This window comes from Corvus cornix, chromosome 3, assembly GCF_000738735.6.
Source record: "Corvus cornix cornix isolate S_Up_H32 chromosome 3, ASM73873v5, whole genome shotgun sequence".
Lineage (NCBI taxonomy): Eukaryota > Metazoa > Chordata > Aves > Passeriformes > Corvidae > Corvus > Corvus cornix.
Window position 1 is genome coordinate 57,200,855 of NC_047056.1, and position 20,604 is coordinate 57,221,458.

General features: G+C 42.1%; 1 protein-coding gene across 1 annotated transcript in view; it reads left to right on the forward strand.

Annotated features, from left to right (window-relative positions):
- The window catches only part of FNDC1 (fibronectin type III domain containing 1), a 61,450-nt gene that overhangs the window by 22,028 nt on the left and 18,818 nt on the right, over nucleotides 1–20,604 (forward strand). The window contains exons 2-11 of the mRNA XM_039568587.1: nucleotides 999–1,208; nucleotides 1,597–1,695; nucleotides 3,511–3,625; nucleotides 4,746–4,933; nucleotides 5,592–5,699; nucleotides 7,909–8,097; nucleotides 8,882–11,230; nucleotides 12,753–12,874; nucleotides 14,675–14,786; nucleotides 15,780–16,163. Of these exons, the coding sequence (XP_039424521.1) occupies nucleotides 999–1,208; nucleotides 1,597–1,695; nucleotides 3,511–3,625; nucleotides 4,746–4,933; nucleotides 5,592–5,699; nucleotides 7,909–8,097; nucleotides 8,882–11,230; nucleotides 12,753–12,874; nucleotides 14,675–14,786; nucleotides 15,780–16,163 (3,876 nt within the window). The remainder of the gene's footprint in view (nucleotides 1–998; nucleotides 1,209–1,596; nucleotides 1,696–3,510; nucleotides 3,626–4,745; nucleotides 4,934–5,591; nucleotides 5,700–7,908; nucleotides 8,098–8,881; nucleotides 11,231–12,752; nucleotides 12,875–14,674; nucleotides 14,787–15,779; nucleotides 16,164–20,604) is intronic.

Below are 20,604 nucleotides of genomic sequence, written 5' to 3' on the forward strand. Positions count from 1 at the left end.
TACCATGAGGAAAGTAATTGAAGCCTTGGAAAGCTCTGGTTTTAAAATCTGATCTGATTCCCTGCATTCAGCCTTAGGGTCAATACAATTCTCGTTTCCTAAAACCACATTTGTTTAAGATTGAATACTGTACTTGGTGGAATGGCATTACTAGAAAAGACAGAAAAACCTGTTGTGAGTGTGAACTGTAAAAGATAAGAGGGGAAAATCTGTACAAGTATGAGATCTCAGTGCTGGCTGGTGATACCAGCCCCTTTTTCCTGCTTGCAGCCTGCACAGTAACTGGAGATGCTGTTCAGAGAACCAGGCTGGTTGCTTGAGGAATCCTTGCATCACTGCCACTTCTTAAAAGAACGGTGTCAATGTGTCAGCAAATGTTAAAAAATACCCAACTTGCATGAGGTACATTTTATAGTGCTGTATGCTCAAGGGATCATGTAATGGGAGTTCGGGGAGTCAGGAGTTGAGTCGTGTGTGGAACAGACATTTTAGATATGAGTCTGTTGGGGAGCAGAACCATAAGAGATGGGTTTAGGAGAAAAGAACCTGCTTTTAATAGTAAAACTGTTCTGTGCTTCATTTTATATTGAACTTCAGCACTTGCCAAAAAATAATGTACTGGTGTCCCTGAACTAGGGAAAGGGGATTTTAAAAAAGGGAAAGGAATAGATTTAAACAGGAAAGATACAAGACATCCCCAGTTTCTGGCAGGAGTCCTTGTATCACGATATGTATTCACTTTCAGAATCTTGCACCAGTCTGTCTGAAGGGCCTGGGAAGAGACACTGTTGAGTATTGTACTTCCCGCTTGGAAAGCTTATTGTTACTGCAGTTTGGTGTTATAGAAAAAATTAAAAAGCTATAAAATTATGCCCTTTATTCTGACGTTAATAGATGTGCTTGTAACAGATATATGTGGACTGCTGTATGTGTCCATAATAATGCGCTTCATAATGACTGTCAGGGGGTTTTTGTGACTGTTTGCTTACTTTTTGAAGAGAAAGACATGCCAAGCAGACCTCTGAGAGTGCGAGCCCAGTCTCCAGATGGCACGCTACCTTTTCGGTGGAAACCACCTTATGGAGCAGGCTTCAGAGGTCCACGCAGCAGATCCCAAGGTTACCCCCGTGGGTATGGAGAGAGCAGCCGAAGGATGAGCTATGCTCCGATGCCACAAGAGCGACAAAACCAGGAAGCGAGAAAACTAGGTGAGTCAGGTTTCCCTGAGAGCACCTGGCTTAGCTAGCACACTTCTCTAATCCCCTGTGGCTGCTAGGTGAGCACAGATCGCGTGTTGTCCTAGCCATTGAAAACCCTTCTTCCTATAAATAAAAATACTTGTTACAATTGTCTTCTGTATCTTAGCAGAGGTAGGGTATTGCCTAGAGAATAGGGTAGAAATTGCAGGAGAACTTGATGCTATGTTAAATGAGACACCATTTACAAGTTTGTCATATTAACAGCAGAGGGAAAGGGTGGAGAGAAGAGCCATAGCTCTAATTCTGTTTGCATGTGGTGGGACTGCTCTGAAATCCATTCTTTCTTTTAAATGAAAAAGGTTACAGGAAACCTTCTGTTTTTTCCCTGCATGCACAGCCTCTGAGTCAGTTCATGTGGTTTCGTTTCCATCAAGGAGCTCACAGGGACGGAGCCAACCTGTCTATAGGTCATCTTTAACTAAAAGAAAAGTCACAGGTATGTTTCTTTCACATCTACTGTCAATGAGTGGAGACAATTGGATGCAGAGATAGCTTTGTGATATTTACTCTTTTGGTGCTGGAGCTACTAGGTTTTTGTCTGTGTGTTAAAGAGCTTGACTGATGTCTCCAATTCTCTAATTCAAGCAGGATTAATGAAATAATACAACTCTGTAACATAGTTGGTTGAGTTTCTGAGGTATTGTTTGGTTTGTTTTTTTTTTAATCTCCTCCTCTCTATCTAGTGACAAATGTTGTGCATTGCAGTAACTGCATGACAAGACTTGATTAAATCAACGCTAGGACTCCCAAAATCATATGCCTTCTTTCTTCTCAGATCCATAACCCCTTTTCTGAAGGGTTGATTACCAGAAGTGTCAACCTGGTCAGCAAAAGTTTTCACTTTCTTTTGGAAAGAAGGCATTACGTGCTGCTGCCATGGTTAAAAAGGATGAGTGAGATTCTGAGTCATCTCCATGCCAGTGTGCTTTTTCACCCCCTCACACTGTGATGTGAATAGCATAGGAATGGCAAAGTATTTAGGATATTTTGATGGTGATGAACACCTATGCCAGAGCTGAGAGTTGTGGTTGAACTGTACTGAAATCCCATCTCACACCTTTTCTGGAGAGGTGATGCCCACCCATTTCTCATGCTCAGTTTCTTTCTTCAGGTGCTCCCATTGCAAAACTTTGTAAATAGGCCCCCTAAGCCACTTGTGAGTAGGAGATGGGTCCTCTTGGCCATTTTTGTTTAGTTGCTCTTTGGCTTGGAAAACCTGGAACTGGCTGAGAACCCTCCCCACTAAAAACCTGATTGGAAGAGGGGAAATGTGCCTCCCTGCTGCCTGCCATCTCTGCAGGCAGTGCTGGATTTCAGGCTAATGTGCCACTTGCTGAAGAGAAGGGCAATCTCTCCCTGAATTTCAGTCATACATAAGATCCCTAGAGAATGAGGTCATCCTCCAGCATTTACTGGCTCCTTTCCTTTCCTGAGACATTGATATTTTTTCCAGTGTTACTTGTCTATAAAACTCTGGCTGAAAGCTTGTTCCTTGTACATTCTGTGCCTTTGGGACACTTGGAAATAGTTGCTGTTACAGTTGTAAGGAAAAGTAATAAATCTTTCATTGGCCAGTAGATAGACTAGACTAAAACAACTCTGATGGACAGACTGAAAAGGGAACCTCATCAAAATTCAAAACCTCAAAATATCAAATTAGTTTCACTTAATGGTAAAATTCTGTAAAATATTTGCAAAAGGTGTTCTGATATGTCAAAACAGCCTGCTTCAATGATTTTTTCCATTTCTTTCCTTGTATACCATAAAAAATTTAAAAGCTGAATTTAAACAATGTGTTTGAAGCACTTAAAACCATAAAATATGCAGTAATTCTCCCTTGTGAAGAATGGTTTTATTGCCCTTCAAAATTAACCCAAATTTTAAAATCTCAAGATTTTCTCTAAGACAAAATTTCTGCTCTCCTGGTACCTCTAGCAGTGCATTTGCCAGAGATGGTGAATATCAGTATGCTAATAAAACATTTGCTGTGGGTAACAGTTTGGGGACCAATAGAATATTGAAGGACTGTAGAATGTATTAGAACTCTGGTCTTGCAGGCACACAGCTAACAAAAGAAATGATCTTTCTGTGGAATACCATCATTAATCAATGTACTTGATTTTCCACTTCCACCTGTATTTCTAATTCAGCTGTACTGTGTGAATGTTACAGTGTCAGTTGAAGACATTTGCTGTTTTTTACGAGAACGCCAATGTTGTTATTGATATGCTGTTTTGTTTTGCCATTTCAGAGGAGGAAGAGGTGGAGGTGGCACAAGACATAACTGTTCGAGTTATGTCCTCTCAGTCTGTGCTTGTTACTTGGACAGACCCACTGTATGAAAAGCGGAAGGTTGCAGCAAATAGGTACTTAGCCCTGGGTTTTTTAAACGGGTACTGAAGGGGAACTGCTGCCAGATATCTACTGAATGCTTTTGCACTTATTTAATTGCTGTTGGTTATGAGAATAATTTAGCTTGCCTCCCAGGACCCTGCTCATTAGCATTTAGAGATCTGTGTAAGTGTTGTTCTACAGGGGTTTACATCTCTTATGAAATGCTGCTGGCACCAGCTGGGGTATTTGGCTATTCCAGTGGTGGTATATCACCACAGTCAGCAAATCCCCGAGTGTGCATGGGGAGAGAGGGAGTGGGGGACAGGGTACAGCCCACATAGGTGAGGTGTTGAGGTGGATTGTCAAAACAGACTACAGCTTCGAGATGACCATGCTGTGGGTGAAGGAAGCATCACTGCAGTGGGAAAGACACCCATCATCACACCCTGCATCCTCTGATCCTGCAGAAGCCCCGTGTAGCTGAGGCTGAGCAGGCTGGGGCTCCTTTGAGTGAGAGCTTGGCTTGTAGCAGCATGCTGCAGCAGTTGGAGACCAAAACAAACAAGGAAATGGGCTGGAAACTGCTAAAGCTCTGAAAGCACTGGACTGTGTTGCTCAGCCTGGGAACACTGAAGAGCTGTGCAAACTGGTGCTGAAATACCCTGAGAGTCACAGCAGGAAAACTAGTAACTGTAGATGTTCTCTGTTTCTTTGTGGAAGCAGTTATCTAGGCAGATACGTGGGAACTGAGCCACTGGTGCTATTCTGGGAGCAAGGGCCTGCCAGCAACCTGGCCGTGCTCATGGCCATGGGGCACTGAGATGGTGGTGTGGAGCCCCCCAGGATGCCTGGCTCAGCTCAGAAGATCTTGCAGCTTTCCCCAGGGAAGAGTGTGTTTTGAGTAAGAGTCTGGAAGGAGCGGTCCATCCTTGGGGATGAAAGCAATCATACTCCATTAGAGGAAGGCAAAAATGTTTGTTTAAAATATGCTGAGTTTTGTTGTTGTTGGTACTTTGTTGTTTGCACTTCGGTAGGTTCCTCCCTAAGCCCCAGCAGGCTACCTGAGGGCAAAGCATCCTTGTCCCTCTCTGGTTCTGCTAGTGCTAGGCTTCCACATGCAAACTTTTTATTTTCCTGTGTTTCTGATGCTAGGCAATATAATGTTCGCTATCGGGAAAAGGGGGAATCGGCAAGGTGGGATTACAAGCAGGTGTCCAACCGGCGGGCACTGGTGGAGAACCTGGTGCCAGACACTATGTACGAATTTGCCATCCAAATCTCAGAGGGAGAAAAGGAAGGCAAATGGAGCGTGTCTGTTTACCAGCGGACCCCGGAGGCAGGTATGTATTCAAAGAGTCCTTGGGGTAACACAGGTCTTAGGGTTTGAGCTGTGGAATAGGGCTGACTTGAGGGAAAGCCAGAACGAGCCAAGTGACTGCTTGGGGCAGCAGAGGGTTGAGAATATGGGAAAGGCCTCAGTGCTGCTGCCTGCATCCCTGCAGTAGTGAAGCACACCAGGAGAGCACACCAAGCTGCTCTTGTGGTGCAAGGAGAACAGGGGGAGATGACTTGGGTATTTCTGTGGGACAGGTCAGCACCTTTAACCCCTGCAGCTAGATGTGCCCCTTCCTTTGAGAAGAGCAACCTGGCTTCCATTACTCTCCCAGCAAATTTAAATCCTCCCTCCACCATGGAGAAGCTGTCAGGCCCCTTTGGTACAGGGAAGTGGTCCATAAAAACCAAATCACCGTGTCATTCCAGCTAAGCCACAATAGCAGTCTTGTGCAGACCTCATGTTCCTAAAAATATGGAATAAAATTTCACTATGGTCATCTGAGAGATAGATGTGACAGAGGCAAGCATGGACCTGAGCCATGTGTACTCTTCACGTTTATCTTTGAAATAGCTGTATAGGAATCTCTGCTATGAGAAGATGGAGCAAAAGGTGTATACTGTGTTGATCCTTACTTGCCTCTTCTGCGTATGGCTGTTTCCCAGCTCCTGCCAGTGCACCTGAAAATTTGGACGTTTGGCCACTAAAGGGGAAACCAACCTCTGTAGCAGCATCCTGGGATGCTCTTCCAGAGAGCGAAGGAAAAGTCAAAGGTGAGTCTTCGCTGTTGGTTTCTAACTCCCTCAAGGAGGTGGTCTTCTCAAAGTCAGACTGCTGCCCTGCAGTAAGCTGGAACCTTGGCTGTGCCAGGACTTTTTCACTTGATTAAACCCAAGCAAGATTTTCATGTTTCCAGCCCAGTGTCTCCACAGCACCGCTGAGAAGCCACCGTCACTGTCTGCCTGGGATGTCACAGAGCTTCCTGGGTTATCATGCATGCACATTTTACCTCTTCTCCCGTTAATAAGCAGGTCAAAATGAGGCTCAAGAAAGAAGTTTCCAGAAAGATTTTTAAGAATTAGTTGAATAAGAAAATGTTGGGTAGTTGCCAAGAAAGTAAGTGGGTTTATGTTGTGTTTTATTTCTAGTTTGTTGTGCAAGGAAATCCTCACCTTAAGAAGCAAGCACAAATCTGATTTCAGCAGATATCATGCATAAATCTTGTGTACTATAGTGTTATTGTACGTAGTCATAAAGATAGTTTGCCAGTTGGCTATGTTTTTGCATGGAATTAAAGAAAGAGGTCTTTCTGGGATTTTTGTTTCTGTTTCCCTCTGAAAATGAGGCTGATTTTTTAGCCTCCTGTTCTCCAGTGGTTGACAGAATTGTGTTCTCAAATTACACAAGTTTTTGGAGGTCCCTTATCAGCACTGCAGCATTTCAGGATTTAAAAACCCATTGGCCTGGAGAGAGGTACACCGTGTCTGCAAGACCTACTTTATGTGTTCTTCAGGGCAGTAGTGGAATTCCTTCCTTTTTTGAAGTCAGTAGAAGTCTTGCCAATTGCTTCAATGGAGCTGCAATTGTATCCAAGAATCATTATTTCTGTAAGTAGGGTCATGCAGGGACATTATCTGATCTTCGAGTCTGCTCCTGATTTTGACCAATCTGTAGCCCTTTTTTCAGTTTTGTCTGCATTGTTATTAGATGATTCATCCAAGGCAATCATTTTAACGATACCTAATATTCGAGGGCTGAATGCTTATACTCATCTAATTTATCATTGTTTGAGTATGAAGTGTTACATGAGAGGTCTTATTTTTAAACTAAATAAATGACAAGATATTTTTACTGGCAAAATAAAATCACTGAATTAGCATTTCATGGTCATTTTGATAGCATGTGGTAATCAGGAACTTTTGTCTTTTGATCCTTTTGTTTTTCAACCCTGTCCTTTTATATATTTATACCACATATTAAACTAATGGGAAAAAATGTTCTCCAGTAGCCATTTCAGAGTTATCAGAAGCTACAGCAATGTCTCTGCAATGAAAGCAACTCCTGTGTAAAAATAGGAAAAGAAAAAAGATTCAAAGGTTACCATGCCTTCTGATACATTGATTTAGTTTTCAGTGGAGCATTAAATGTATGTGTATATAAAATATTGATGATGTCTTTTTCCTTGATTTTGATGAACTGTGTGTGGCTTATTTCTTAACACAATGAATATGGGCTCACCATCAGAAGAAAAAAATTACGTTTCCTATTTTTAAAGATGACATTATGTTCTAGAGTTCTCCTGTTGTGGCACTGTGACTCCTCAGGTATTATTGTGGGTTTTCGTGTAGAGAGAGAAAGCTGGCAGCCCATGAAATTCATTATCAAACCCCTGGTTTTGTCTGATACCTGTGCCTCTTACAGAAGATTTGAAAAGAAAACAGAGCTTGCACATGTCTGAGATCTCACCTGCACTCCTTGGGAGTATAATGGGAGGATTCCTCTTCATGCCCAGAATTGTTCCTATAGGGGTAAAATTTCTCTCAATGCAGAAAACTAAGACAGAGCACAGGCATCACAGTAATTCAAAACTCAAAGGTGAGAGCAGGGTGAGTTTCAAAGTGGCAACCAGACCTTGCTTTGCTCTCTGCTGTGGTGTTTGGCCCTGGCTCTGGTTAAGCACAGTGTGTCAGATTTTGATTTTGTTGGACAGACATGGTGTTGCTACCATTTGGCAAATCTGCAGTGCTGATATTTTCTGGTAGAAGAATCTCTTCTGAATAGGAACAAATATTCAACTTAACCTACATACATACGTATATCTCTCTCTCATGTCTTTATACTCCAGCTGTTGACTCGGCGTGCATTGCTAGTGTATTAATTTTAGTAATGCACGTTCTAATTCATCCTACCCATACAGTCTGTCCGCTGGAAACAGGACTGTTTTCAGTTTCCTCCTTCCAACCGTCTGCCAAATCATTTCAGAATACATTCTTTCATACGCCCCGGCTCTCAAGCCATTTGGAGCAAAGTCCATCACCTACTCTGGAGCTACAACATCAGCCATTATAGATGGTCTGCAGGCCGGAGAGCGCTATATTTTCAAAATTCGTGCAGCAAACAGGAGGGGACCGGGTCCTCAGTCAAAAGCCTTCAGTGTCGCCATCCCAGCAGGTGAGCATCAAGCCATGAACCAATGGTGTAGTTCACCCACTTTTGCCTTGGTCCCAATTGCGTTAATTCTTGCTGACTTAACTTCTCTGCACTCTATCTAACCTGCGGGATTTTACTTCCTTAATATTGTTTCTGCTTGCTCTTTTCATGAGTGTATTGTCCAAATAAATGTTTGTCACTCTGCAGCATGTAAAAGGACATATTTATGGACATTTTAGCCTCTTACATAAATGCATGTCATGCTCCGTGACAGTATTATGTGCTCTTGTTATCCAAAGGGCAAAGAAAGCAATGCTCTGGGTCTTAGGCTGCTCTCTTCCTGAGAGCTCCCACTCTTGAAAGTCACTTAGTGTCTTACTTGGATACTACTCCTTGTGTTTGACTCTTGCCAAAAAGTTGCTGTTGTAGGGGCAGAACATTTGCTGGGTTAGCTAAAAAGATGGGCCACAGCCTTACATGGGATAATGCAGCACCATGCCATCAACATGACAAAATCCTGCTGAAGATTTGGTTCCACTGAAAGGGTGTTGCAGTCCCTGATTTTAGGTATTTGATTTTAGTTGGTGTAAGTTTTACCCACGCTACAGTAATTCCACATAGGTACCTTCATACAACCCAAAACTTAGCTTGGCTGGACTCCACAGCCTGATTAATACAGAAATAATTACTGTCTCATAGTCTCATAAGTTGTTTTGTTCTTGCTACCTGGGTGGTTTCTTCTCTTGGTCAGTTTCTGTGCATCTTCTATTGCTGTGAATAAACACTTTTTTTTTTTTGCCCCTAGCTGCTCATGAGGATTCAGTTGCTCAGCAAAAGACAAATATTCAAGATAATTCAGAGGCTAAAAAGACTGGGAATGCTGGCTCATCTCTTTCTCAAAGTTCTTCTGTTTCTTCAAAAGCCCAGCCGTCACCTTCTTCTAAGCAACTGTCTGTTCATTCACCTAGTGTTAGTGATAAAAAGAGTCTTCTTTCTGAATATAAGAATAAAATCTTGACTCGAGGGGTCCTAAGTAAATCTCAGTTACCTTCTAGAAAGACAGGAGAGCTGGAACCTGACCTGCAGTCCACTGAGGTGACAGATGATGGCGATTCCTCCCAGGAAGCTACAACATCACCACCAAAAGCCCAGGACCAGAGGAGGAATGTTAAACCTTTGTCCCCTAGTGGGCCAGTCCACCCTGTCCTTGCCTCAGGGAGGACCTCTGTTCGAACCCACACATCTGAGGTGTCAAGCCAGATGAGCACAGAGAAGCATGAGCCACCAGAACTCTTACCGTCATCAGCACAACATTCTTCTGCTTCGTCCATTCCCAGATACACAGATAATGAAACAAAGCAATTGAGGCAAAGCAACAATAATGTGCCTTCTAAGACCTATTCCCATCCTCTGCCTGCCAAAAGTAATGGTCTTGTGAGTAATGTGGAAGGGAAGCCAGACCCCATGCTGAGCAAAGTGTCATCTAAGACTTCAGAGCCTGGTCACCAGGCCTTGCCATCAAATCGGCAGTCTGCTGTCTCTCATGAGGGTGTCTTAGGCCATCGCAGTAGGTCTGGCTCTCTAGGTCATTCACATCAACCTGCTTCCAAATCAGCAGATTCCCATGCTCGTGATAGCCATAATGAGTTTGACAATGAAGAAGCAGAGGACAGAGCAGGAGAGCCCAGCACTAAGTCACAGCAAACAAGGCTATCCTCAGGCTCCAGTTCCCGCACATGGAAGGATTCGAAATTAGCTGCAGTGGCAGTCTCATCAAGGTCTGCTGTTTCTGGTTACACTTCACCTCACTCTCGCTCCTCCACCAGCACCAAATCCAAGGGAAAGAATGTTGATAAGAATTATAGGGAGGACTCACAAGATGAAAATCCCTTATTTCCTTCTTTGCCCTCTTCCAGGCAGCCTTCTTCAGCAATCTATTCCAAGAGAAGAAATCCTCAGGTTGATTCTGATTCTCACCCCAGAGAGACACATGGTGAAAAATCAGCCCGCTCTGACTCAGAAGAACAACAAAGTCAAACAGCTGCTCCAGAAAAGCATTCTGTTTTGCAGTCTTCTCTTTCCAAACACAAACCTGAAGAGCAGGGCAGTCGAGAGGTAAAAGAAACACTTGCTCAATCAAAACCAAGCAAGTCCTTGCCTAGAAAGTCATTCTCTTCTCGTCTTTCAGTGGAGAAGACCTCCCACTCGGAGGCTCCACAGAAGGCACAAACCAGTCCTTCCATACTGCATTCAAGGGGCCGACGCCTCCCATCTCACATCTCATCCCAAAGTAATGAAGAGTTGCAGGAAGATGATGATGAGGATGGAACAGAGGGCAGTGACAGAGCAAGCAGGCACTCTGTGTTTCTTAAAGAGGTGTCCTCTTCTAGGGGATTACCTGCATCTTTCTCTCAGGGAAGCTCAAGTTCGTCTCGATCAAAGCAACAGCAGCCAGGTTCTCAGGTACCTTCCTACAAACCAAAACATACTCAGCCAGACTCCAGTTCTGCCAGTGATACAGCAAAAGACAGCCAGTATAATCAAAGGCTGTCATCCACTTCGAGACAAGCTCATCCTTCATTACCTACTCGCTCAGGAGTTGCTACAAGAACAGCATCCCAAATAGAGAAGAAATATGGCCTGTTGCCCTCAAAAATGTCTAACACTGAACTTCCTCAAACATCTAAATCTCATCAGTCAGTTTCTAATGAAGAGGACAATTATTACAGTGAATATGATCAGAAAGAAGTGGAAGAGAAACCCACATCTTTGGCAGCAAAACGGTCCCCTTCTGTTTCTAGAGGTAACAAAAACGTATATGAAGACACTACTAGCAATAAAAGAAAATCTGCGGACACTCTTCTACCTCACAAAGTAAGTTCTGAAGAGGAAGAGATGGAAAAACCTTCAATATTAAAAGTGTCTTCTCCTGAATCATCAAGAAGCTCTGCCATAGCATCACGGATTACTCAGTCCTCTAACAAGCATACCCCATCTAAACCAAGCTTTGTCTGGCCACGTTCTTCTGCATCTACCACCACACACACCGTTTCTCCAGCAGTTTCTTCCACTTCATCTCCTCGTCAGCGACTATTGAACTCCAGGCTAGGGAGCCCTTCTCAGCGGCAATTTGTTCGACCTCCTTATAGATCAGGTATCCTGCCTTTGTTGTACCAATCTCACTAACTGTGTTTTTCCTAAGATCAGCAGTTAGATGAAAAGTCCTCCAGCAGAATGCAGGTTCAGTTATTAAGTATAATGTGTTGCTCTTTATTTTGGTGGTTCCTGGGAAGCCCAGTTCTTGAGGACATTGCCTATTTGGTGTAATATGGTGCCCCAGACCTTTTCTCTTGTCGTCTGATCTGCACAGGACCCTGTGATCCACAGAGAGAGTGACAGAGTTAGGTGCTAAGTTGGAAAAGGGCTATGTTCCTTATTGAGCAATGACTTCACCAAATGCTTATTGAAAGCCCATTTGTACTCAGAATATGACAACCTTTCAGGTACGTAGCTCTTCATCGTGGATTGCTAAAAGGCCTTTGTAGGTTCCATAGTACTACCTTGCCAATGCCTAGGCAGTGAGGTGTTTCTTCATGATGCCCTGGCATTCATGATTTCTTTAATGAGTTTTTAAGCAAATTTCCTCTTTTTCCTAAGTGACAGCTCAGGGTTGTCCATACCTGTTGAGGACTGTGCCCATCACAGCCAGGCCATCTAATATGTTTATGGCTGTGATTTACCCCAAGAGTTAGAGACTTGCTTTCTGACAGAGTATCTGCTGACCTGGGTAGTAGAATAGAAGGTCCACTACACATCAAGGTATTGATGGAAAATCCCTGACAGTCTCAGTGACTTTGCTAGGTAGAGCTTTAAGATGGGAGTAGACCTTGAATAATACCATGGAGGATGAGATGTATGGCATGAAAAAAAAAACGATTTCTATATGGAGATTATATAATCTTACTACTAGCAATGCAATTGTGAAGTTATAGCCAACAAGTGTTCAGTTAATTTTTTTTCCAGTCTATATATTTTTTCTCCTTATATTTTTCTGGAGGCAAGTCTCTGAGATAAGGTGTGAAAATTGCTGCCCTTTTGGAGCTGGGGGGCCTGCAGCTCAGTGCTACTGCTTCTCCCCTTGTGATCTGAGTGTGCTTCTGTTTAGCAGTGTTTTTTCAGCTAGAGAAGAAGACTCCTTCCTTTTCCAGGTTAAAAAACATAGGTGTAGAGATAATTCCCATCCCCTCTCCTTTCAGTTTGTCACTAAAGCTTTGTATAAGGTGGTTGTGTTTAATAATTGTTTCTTCCCTCATCCTATTTCTGAAATGCTTACAAAGATCACAAACATTTTAATGATTGTAGTGTCATCAAGAAATGTTGCCCTGCTTGCTTAAAAAAAAAAAAAAAGAGGGAATAAAGAGACCAAATAAACATGATGGAAACAGACCATGAGTGTTTAACCTCTTCAGAAAAACAATTTCAGATTCTTGTGTCAGCTACAGAAATATGACAGCTTCAGGAAGAAATGGAGTGCCTGGTTTGTGAAGTGCAGTGAGGGCTCTTTCTGCTCTCGTTTATATTCAGATCAGCCAGAAAATACATTTACTTGCAATTGAAAATATGGCTTTTAGGTTGCACAGCTTTCTTCAGAATAGTGTGTTTTCTTCCCTGTTCAGGTTATAATGGCAGACCAAATCTTACAACGAAAAATGGAAATGGAAATGGAAAAGTAATCCCTGGTAATAATGGAAAACCAAGTGGACAGAAAGTAATCAATGGCCCTCAAGGAACAAAGTGGGTAGGGTGACCTTCTCTCCAAATTCAAGATGTTTTGGCCTTTTATTGTACTTGTATTTTCATTAAAACAAGACAGGCAAGCAGTGGCCTCAGTCAATGCAGCTGTTGTAAAGTGAAGCTATACTTAGTGGTTTGGTTTCTACTGTTCCGCTGAAATCTAATGACAAATTCTGGGTTTTGTTATTGTAACATTTTAAATTTAAGGCCTGATGGGTTGAATTTTAAACTATAACATTACTCCTATAAAATTTAAAGAAACATTTGTTCTCCAGAGTCAGTGAGATTTGTGCTCCCCAGTGACTCCCTGAGTCACTGGGGACTTGACACGACAGGCTTGACACGACAAGCTCTTGTCTGCTGTGCACTGTGAGTGGATACTGCCTGGGATAGCTGCTGTGAAAGACATGTTCAGCAATGCTTCTCCCAGACTCGCACTCCAGGTAGAAGCTCCTGAGCAAGAGTTTTGAAGTAAAAAGTGACTCCATAACTGTCATGATGCTTTAAATGCACTTATGTAGGTTTTGCCATTCTTACAGACGTGTTTCCAGAGGTATTTGCAGAAGAGCTCAGATGCCATTGATAGGAAAGCCACACAAGCTGCCTACATGCCCACACCTTGTCTTTTAAAATCCTTTACAATGAGTTTTTAACCAAGGAAAGCAGGGAAGGAACTGGTGCTTCCTGCATGTTTGCCCAAGTGCTGAGCAGTAGGAGTCTGTGATCGGCTTCCCTGGCGTCAGCAGAGCTGCTCGCACATGGCATGACACATAACGACATTTATTTTATGGCCACTTCAATCTTACCATTTTCATTAGAGGAACATAAAAAAGTGCATCAGGTGTGTCACATTCAAGGGAGGCATTTTGAAAAGCATGCCCAAAGTACTTCAGATAGACTCCAGAAAGGGGGCTAGAAAGGTCCTTGGAAGGCCATGGGGCATTTCTCTGCCTCACAAGGGGAAGGCTTTGCTGCAAGCAGGATGAACACCTTGTACAGCAAGAGGATCTATGCCAAATCTGGGGCCTGGAGGGCTTCAGAGACTGATCTCATCATCTGCTGTCCTTCCTGCTGCAGTCTTTTCCTCAGCATCAGATGTAAGTCTGTCTTGCTGACCTGGAATTGCTGCTTCTGTCCCCTTCCCAGTTTCCTCCCAGCACTTAACACCTTTTGCATTTTTGTGTTCTGTGGCTCAGTGTCTGTTACCTTAGGTTAAAACAGCATATGGTTCAGCTGTTTTGGGTTGAAATAGCAACGAGGACTGGATTTTAACTGCAGTTAGCTCTGGAATTCAGTCCAAGCTCTCAGACATATTTGTTTTATGAGACAGAGGCTTTTCTTCAGTCTCCTATCCCAATTAAAATCTTAGCTACTTTGTTTTCACTGCCGTTTCAGTATAAAGTAACTAGTCTAATTTTTAAGTTTTGTTTGGTTAGACATAATTCTAAATCCCATCTTCAAAATTACTCAGGGTCATAATGAAATCAGTATTACAGGAATTCACCTTAGGAGTTGTGCAGCCCAAGAAAATAAAGGGTTTTGCTCCTTGGCACATGAGAGCTACAGTAGGTGATAGGAATATGGCTGTGCATCTCTGGGGCCCAGTTTCTGGAAATCTGCTTTCTTCAGCAGTGATATCTCAATGATTACTATATACTTGGTTAGTTTTAAAAGTTCAGGTGTGTTGTAGCTATTCCTGAACATCACATTTAGTGTCTGAATTTCCCCAGGATTTCTGTTGCTGTGAAATTTCATTTCACCCCCTCTCATGCTAGCTAAACTTGAGTCCATCTGTTGCTTTTAGATTGTAGATCTTGACCGAGGGCTAGTGTTAAATGCTGAAGGAAAATATCTCCAAGATTCCCAAGGCAACCCTCTCCGAGTGAAATTAGGAGGGGATGGACGTACAGTTGTTGGTAAGTTACAACTTCCTTCTTACAGAAGACGCTCTACAGTTTTTGTACACATAGTACAAGTCTTTGAGCTGTTGAATGCTTCAGCCATCCCCAGGTCCCATGCGAGCCATTTGGAGTGGCTTGTACCTCAAGTCTCCACCAGACAGTCAGCACATTGCAGGACCTGGGGAGGCTTTGAAACATCCTGTGGGACTCCTGAGTATGAGGCAGCAAGAGTCACTCAAGTCCATCTCACTTGTATCAGCATTAGAAAGGACTGCAGAACTGAGCCAGAATAAGGATTGATGATTAGAATAAAGACTGATGATTGTTTATATCTTTATATACACAGAAATAATTACTCCCCATTGCTAGCACTGTACCAGCCATGTGTGTGTGTTTATTTCATTTTTCCTTCTAAAACCAACCACAAATAGTAAGAAACCCTGTGTGTGTTCTCTGATGACACTGCTGTTTGCATGTCAGTCCATCTGTACAGATCTCTCAAATACAAATTCAGTGCCTCTTGTTAAACTGGCTACCATGAATATTTACAGTATCCAGAATTTGGCACACAAAACTTTATCTGCAGTGACAGCATCTTGCCAGCTCATCGCAGTTTTTCCTTGCACATGTTTGACATTAAGGAGCAGAATATGGATTCATCATGCATTTCATCAACAGTTATGAGAGTGACTTAGATGAAATGCAGTCATTGTCTGCACATTGTGATTCTGAAGTGAAACCTCCCTGGAGTGTTTATCAAACAACTGAAAAATGTGAACACCACTGTGGTTTATCTGAGGTTCTTCTGAACCATTTTCCAGCTTCCTTAGCCACGGTTCTTTCCTAAGTAACACCCTCTGTCTTCTGTCAGTTTAGTTACAGGAGGCTGTATTCACACTGTCAAGACTTTTGTGGCATCTACTGTGATAAAAAACACAGTAATGCTTAATGCTATAAGCCTGAAGTGGATTAATGGTGAGATTTTTTGGTTTTGTTCTTCTCTCCTAGATGAAAAGGGTGCTCCAGTGGTGAGTCCTGATGGATTACCTTTGTTTGGACATAGCAGATTTAGTAAACCTGTAGCGAGTGCACAAGATAAACCCATAATAAGCCTTGGAGGAAAGCCTCTGATTGGTCTCGAAATGATTAAGAAAACAACCACTCCCTCAACTACTACTACAACAGTACCTACAACAACAACCACAACAACTACCACAACCACTACAACAACTGTTGCTACAACCACCACCACCACCACTCCTGAGCCAACCACCACTGACCCACCCACCGAGAAACCCACACCAACCTGTCCTCCAGGCACCTATGGAGAGTATGATGATGAAGGCAACTTGCTCCTGGGGTTTGATGGCCTGCCAGAGTGCAATGCAGAAGGTAATTCCCTTTTGTGCTATTTGAATTTCCATGGCTGTGCTATTTGTACGGCACAGTTACATGGATGTAGAATGGGAACGAATCCGCCTTGAAGATTTTGGTCCCTTTGATAAGGTAGGAGCTGAGATTAGAGCATATGAAGAAGAGTTTGGGTGTTAAATGGTTTTTCATTGGAAAATGCCAACTTTCATCATAGCTGAAGTTTTTTGTGGAATTGTGTTGTTTTCAGCAAATTTCTTCCCTTGTGTTGGACCCACTTTTACCACATGTGTTCACTCACAGGGGCACAAGTTTAGGCAGTAGCTTTGTGGTCAAAGCACTTAGATAAAAGGTTTTCTCATTCAGTTTCAGGTCAGGGAAGGACGTGGGGGAACTATACATTTTGTCTATTTTGTGTTCATTTATCACAATGAATGCTGAAAAGTGTCTCTTTTGAGCCATGGTGGCAACAGCATTTGCAAAGTGATATTCTTGTTCTCTTGCCAGCCCTTGGAGATAGATTGTCTAGCAGGAATGCAGCACAGCACAGATGAAGCTGGTGACAGGCAACCTTGGTTCTGCACAGATAAGGCAGAAAGTTGTACACTGATATCTTTATCATCTGAAAATACAAACCAGTGTCAGTGCATGTCATTTTTCCTTGATGCAGTTACACAAGCTTAGGTTTTGGTGCCAAACTGAAATCCAAAGTAAACATGTATATATGCACTAGAATCTTTGGGTGTTGAGCCTGTTCCCTATCATGTTTTGTGCTTTCAGCACCTGGATGTTGCACTGTTAGTGAGTTAGCTGCTTATTTTGCCAAACCAGATCAGGGAGCCTCATGGTAGCCCTTATTCTTCCCATCTGTAATCCTCAACCCAGTGTGCTAATGGGCAATAGCAGGACAGCCATAACTTTACCAGCATGTTGGCAGTCAGACATCTGAGAACTGCAGCGGCCTGTTTTAATGGGTAATGAAACCCTCTCACCTTTCTCCCATACACCTGTATCTCTTAAGTCAAAGTAGATTTACAAGCAGGTCACGTAACCATGGCCTAGGAAGCTGAGCTATCACTTTGAAAAGGGCAGTAATCTGGGGGGGTATGGCTTCAGCAGCTCACAGTGAATCTAAGGATGGCATCTTGGGAGAAGATCTCAGAAGCAGAAAACAAAAATTCCTTTCCCAGCTGTCCTAGGTAACTAATGAGTCAGAATGTCAGTTCCTTCTGCAGGTGGAATTACAATGAGTTATAGTGTTAGTATTTATTAACAATTAGCCATGTTTGACAGTGTGCATTTATAGAAGTGTGCTTGCAGATGTGTATATGCACAGATGCGTACACACACAAATATATATATATATATAAATTACTTCATCATTAAATATTTCTGTGAAGATTTTTGCTTTTCCCTATGGGAAGTTCATCGTTCTTAATTGTACTTACAAAAGTGTTGCAAATATTGTTATATTTGGTCACTCTCATACTTTCAAAGTTGCCTAAAGGAAACCGTGATTTTTGGTAGTTAGAATCCCTCCCACACCCCCCAGCTCCTTTTCTTACCTTAAATGTTGATTATGTCCCGTAATGTTTCCTCTTTTTTGGCCTGTGCTGTTTGGTACCTGGAGGATGTCATCTGAGAATACACATTGTAAGAACAGTAGAAGTTCATTAAGTATGTCTGGGGTTAAACTGAAAGTAGGCTCCAGAAGCTGAGCAACAAAATAGTTTGTGGTGTTACATGTAGCAGAGTTCTAGGCTGGGGAATTTTCATGTGATTTTCTGAACATTTAAAAAATTCTGCATGCGTTTTTTGCCTTCTACCAGATGGGCTTGCTGAATCCTTGAACTTCACAGAGGCACGAATCAAAACTAAGTTTTTATTCAGGCTGTGTGTTCAATGAGAATGGCCTTTAAGTAACTCATAAACTGCCTGGCATTTTGACAGTATGTCTGCAAATGCCTCACAGTGGAAGAGTGAAAGGACAAGATGGTGCTGAATTTCTGCTTCTTAGCTGGTATATAGCTTGAGCAATATTAGTCCCTACCTGGAAATTTTAAAAGCTTCTCTGAAGAGTCCTTTTTTTTTTAGTTTTTTTTAAATCCTAGCGACCTGCCTCAGGATTAGATAAACACAGCAAAACAGCCTGCCTGTTCCACAAAGGAACTTGCTATAAAAGAAAAGATCTTTGTGGTATTTGTTTAATGATGGTTGTTATTGTTTAACAAGTGAAGTGTATATTTCAAGAGGGTAAACAACTACTACTTGAATTATCTAAACAATTAATGCAGTTTTCACTTGACCGTTTCCAAATCATATTGAAATATATTTTTATCTTGTCTTTCCCTTTAATCTGAGTCTAGAAAACACTCCTCATTATTTAGTGAAATACTTTTTCTGCCAAAGCTTGATATTTGTTGCTTAGTGCTTTACTCACAAACAGACAGGGCTGCAAGTGCCAAAACCCACCGCCAAATATTCTACTTAAACTTTAGCAAATTCTTTTATCTCTGGCAGGATTTCTTCTCAACCCAGCAGAATTTATTGTCAGCTTTTCACTAGATTCAGCAGTCTTTAACTTTCAAGGAGGAGTTTGGCCACACAAGGATGATTTGTCAGTGAAATTGACTAAACTTTATTCATACCTCACAAAGAAAAGAACAGGTGGAGACTTAACCACGCGTTGCATGTGATAAAATCAAGTGATGGATTTTGTAAGACAAGTAAGACAACAAGACTGTCTTTACAGATGCCAAAAGTCAGCAGCAAGTGGTCATAGGAAGACTTGGCCTTATTTGTTACAGGCAGGGTTTACTCAAGAGCTTCAGCGAAGGGTGATGGAGCAAGAAGAACTGCAGCTGGAGTATGTGCAGAAAATATTAAAATGAGAGGTCTGTGGGGAAGTACCCCTATCATCACCATGAAATAGCTAATGCTAAACAAGCACAGACACTGAAATTGAGTACAAAAATAGAAAATTAAATTTGGCTTTGCTGGATTGTAGGTAGGCCAAAGACTTAATAGCTAATAAACATGGATGAGTTGAAATCTGCCCATGAAAGATTTCAAATTTCTGCATATCTGATCCTCTTGTTTACTTGGATTTAGGTGGTCAAAGGTAAATGCATGCATTATAGATGTTGGTTGATGCTGGACAGTTGTGGGTAGATCTGCAAAATTCAGCAAAGAACCTACTTTGTGACTGACTACTCTCAGAGAAATCAAGTGACTTCCAAGGGGATCATCTGAAGAGTGGCTGTAGAAGTCTATCATGAGGAAGTCTCAGATTCTAATATGTGGAAGTCCAACAAGAAAAAACCCATTTCCTGTGTTTTAAAGTTTATTTTGTTATTAAAATCACACAGTGTATTTAAAAGAAAATTATTTTAGGAGGAAAAAAGTAGTCATACTGTAATTGTTGGTTCTAAAAAGAATTAGCAAAATGAAAATATATCAGATTATATTTGTGAACTAATTAACATTGGAAGTTGAAATTTTGCACTGTTTGCAGTACTGGTTTAGTAAAAATAACACAATTGCTTCTCTATTGAGTGTTACCAGAACATTACCAGTGTATGTGAAGTGTCCTGAGATCAAAGCTGTCTTTCTCTTGTCTTTGTTCACACGCTGGCCACTCCCCAGCCCCAGCATTTCACTGGAAACTTCTGATGGTACCTGCAGCGGGTCACAGCATAGTGCTTTTGCTTTGTTTGCATGGCTTTTTATGACTGTTCTGAGCTTTGTGTAATCTTTGGCTTCCCTGAATAACATGTGGAGAAATGCTTTCCTCAGAGTGTGGAGGAAAGCCTTCAGGATTCAACAGATGGTTGATGGTTGATGTATCTGGTGCTGGATTAATGTCCTGTGGAGATACTGAGATAATATAAAGGAATAGTCATCTGGGAAGTCTGTTGGTGCATTTGTATTGGGTTTTGGGGTGGATCAAGAGAATGTTTTTGATGTGCACCTCATAATATCTGTCCTTGCTATGCTTTCATTTGCATCCTGGAGCAATCTCGCTCTGATTTCCTGAACTGAATTCATGTTGGATGAAACTAAAGCAGAACCAGTGCTTCAGGATTACACCTATGTGGCCAAATATGTAACTGGCAGCCATTCCATAGGATCAGAGTAGAGCAAATGCAGAGTAAAACTCCAGAAAATCCAGCACTAATTACTTCATTCTACAAATCCATTCCTTTTGGGCTGCATTACTTGCAAGACCATTGACATGAGGGTCTATAAATGTCATGGCTGTGTGGGCTGTTTGTTTTTATACCTCCACAAAAATATTTGGGTAGAAATATTTAATTGCTTGGTTGGTATTTTTGGCATATAATATTTTCACATTTGCTGCTTCTGAGACTATAAAATATTGTCAAATCCAGATGTGAGCACTATGCAGTTGCTGGCAGCCTACCTTTGCTTCAGAGCAGCTGAGGCCTGGGGCAGAGCTTCT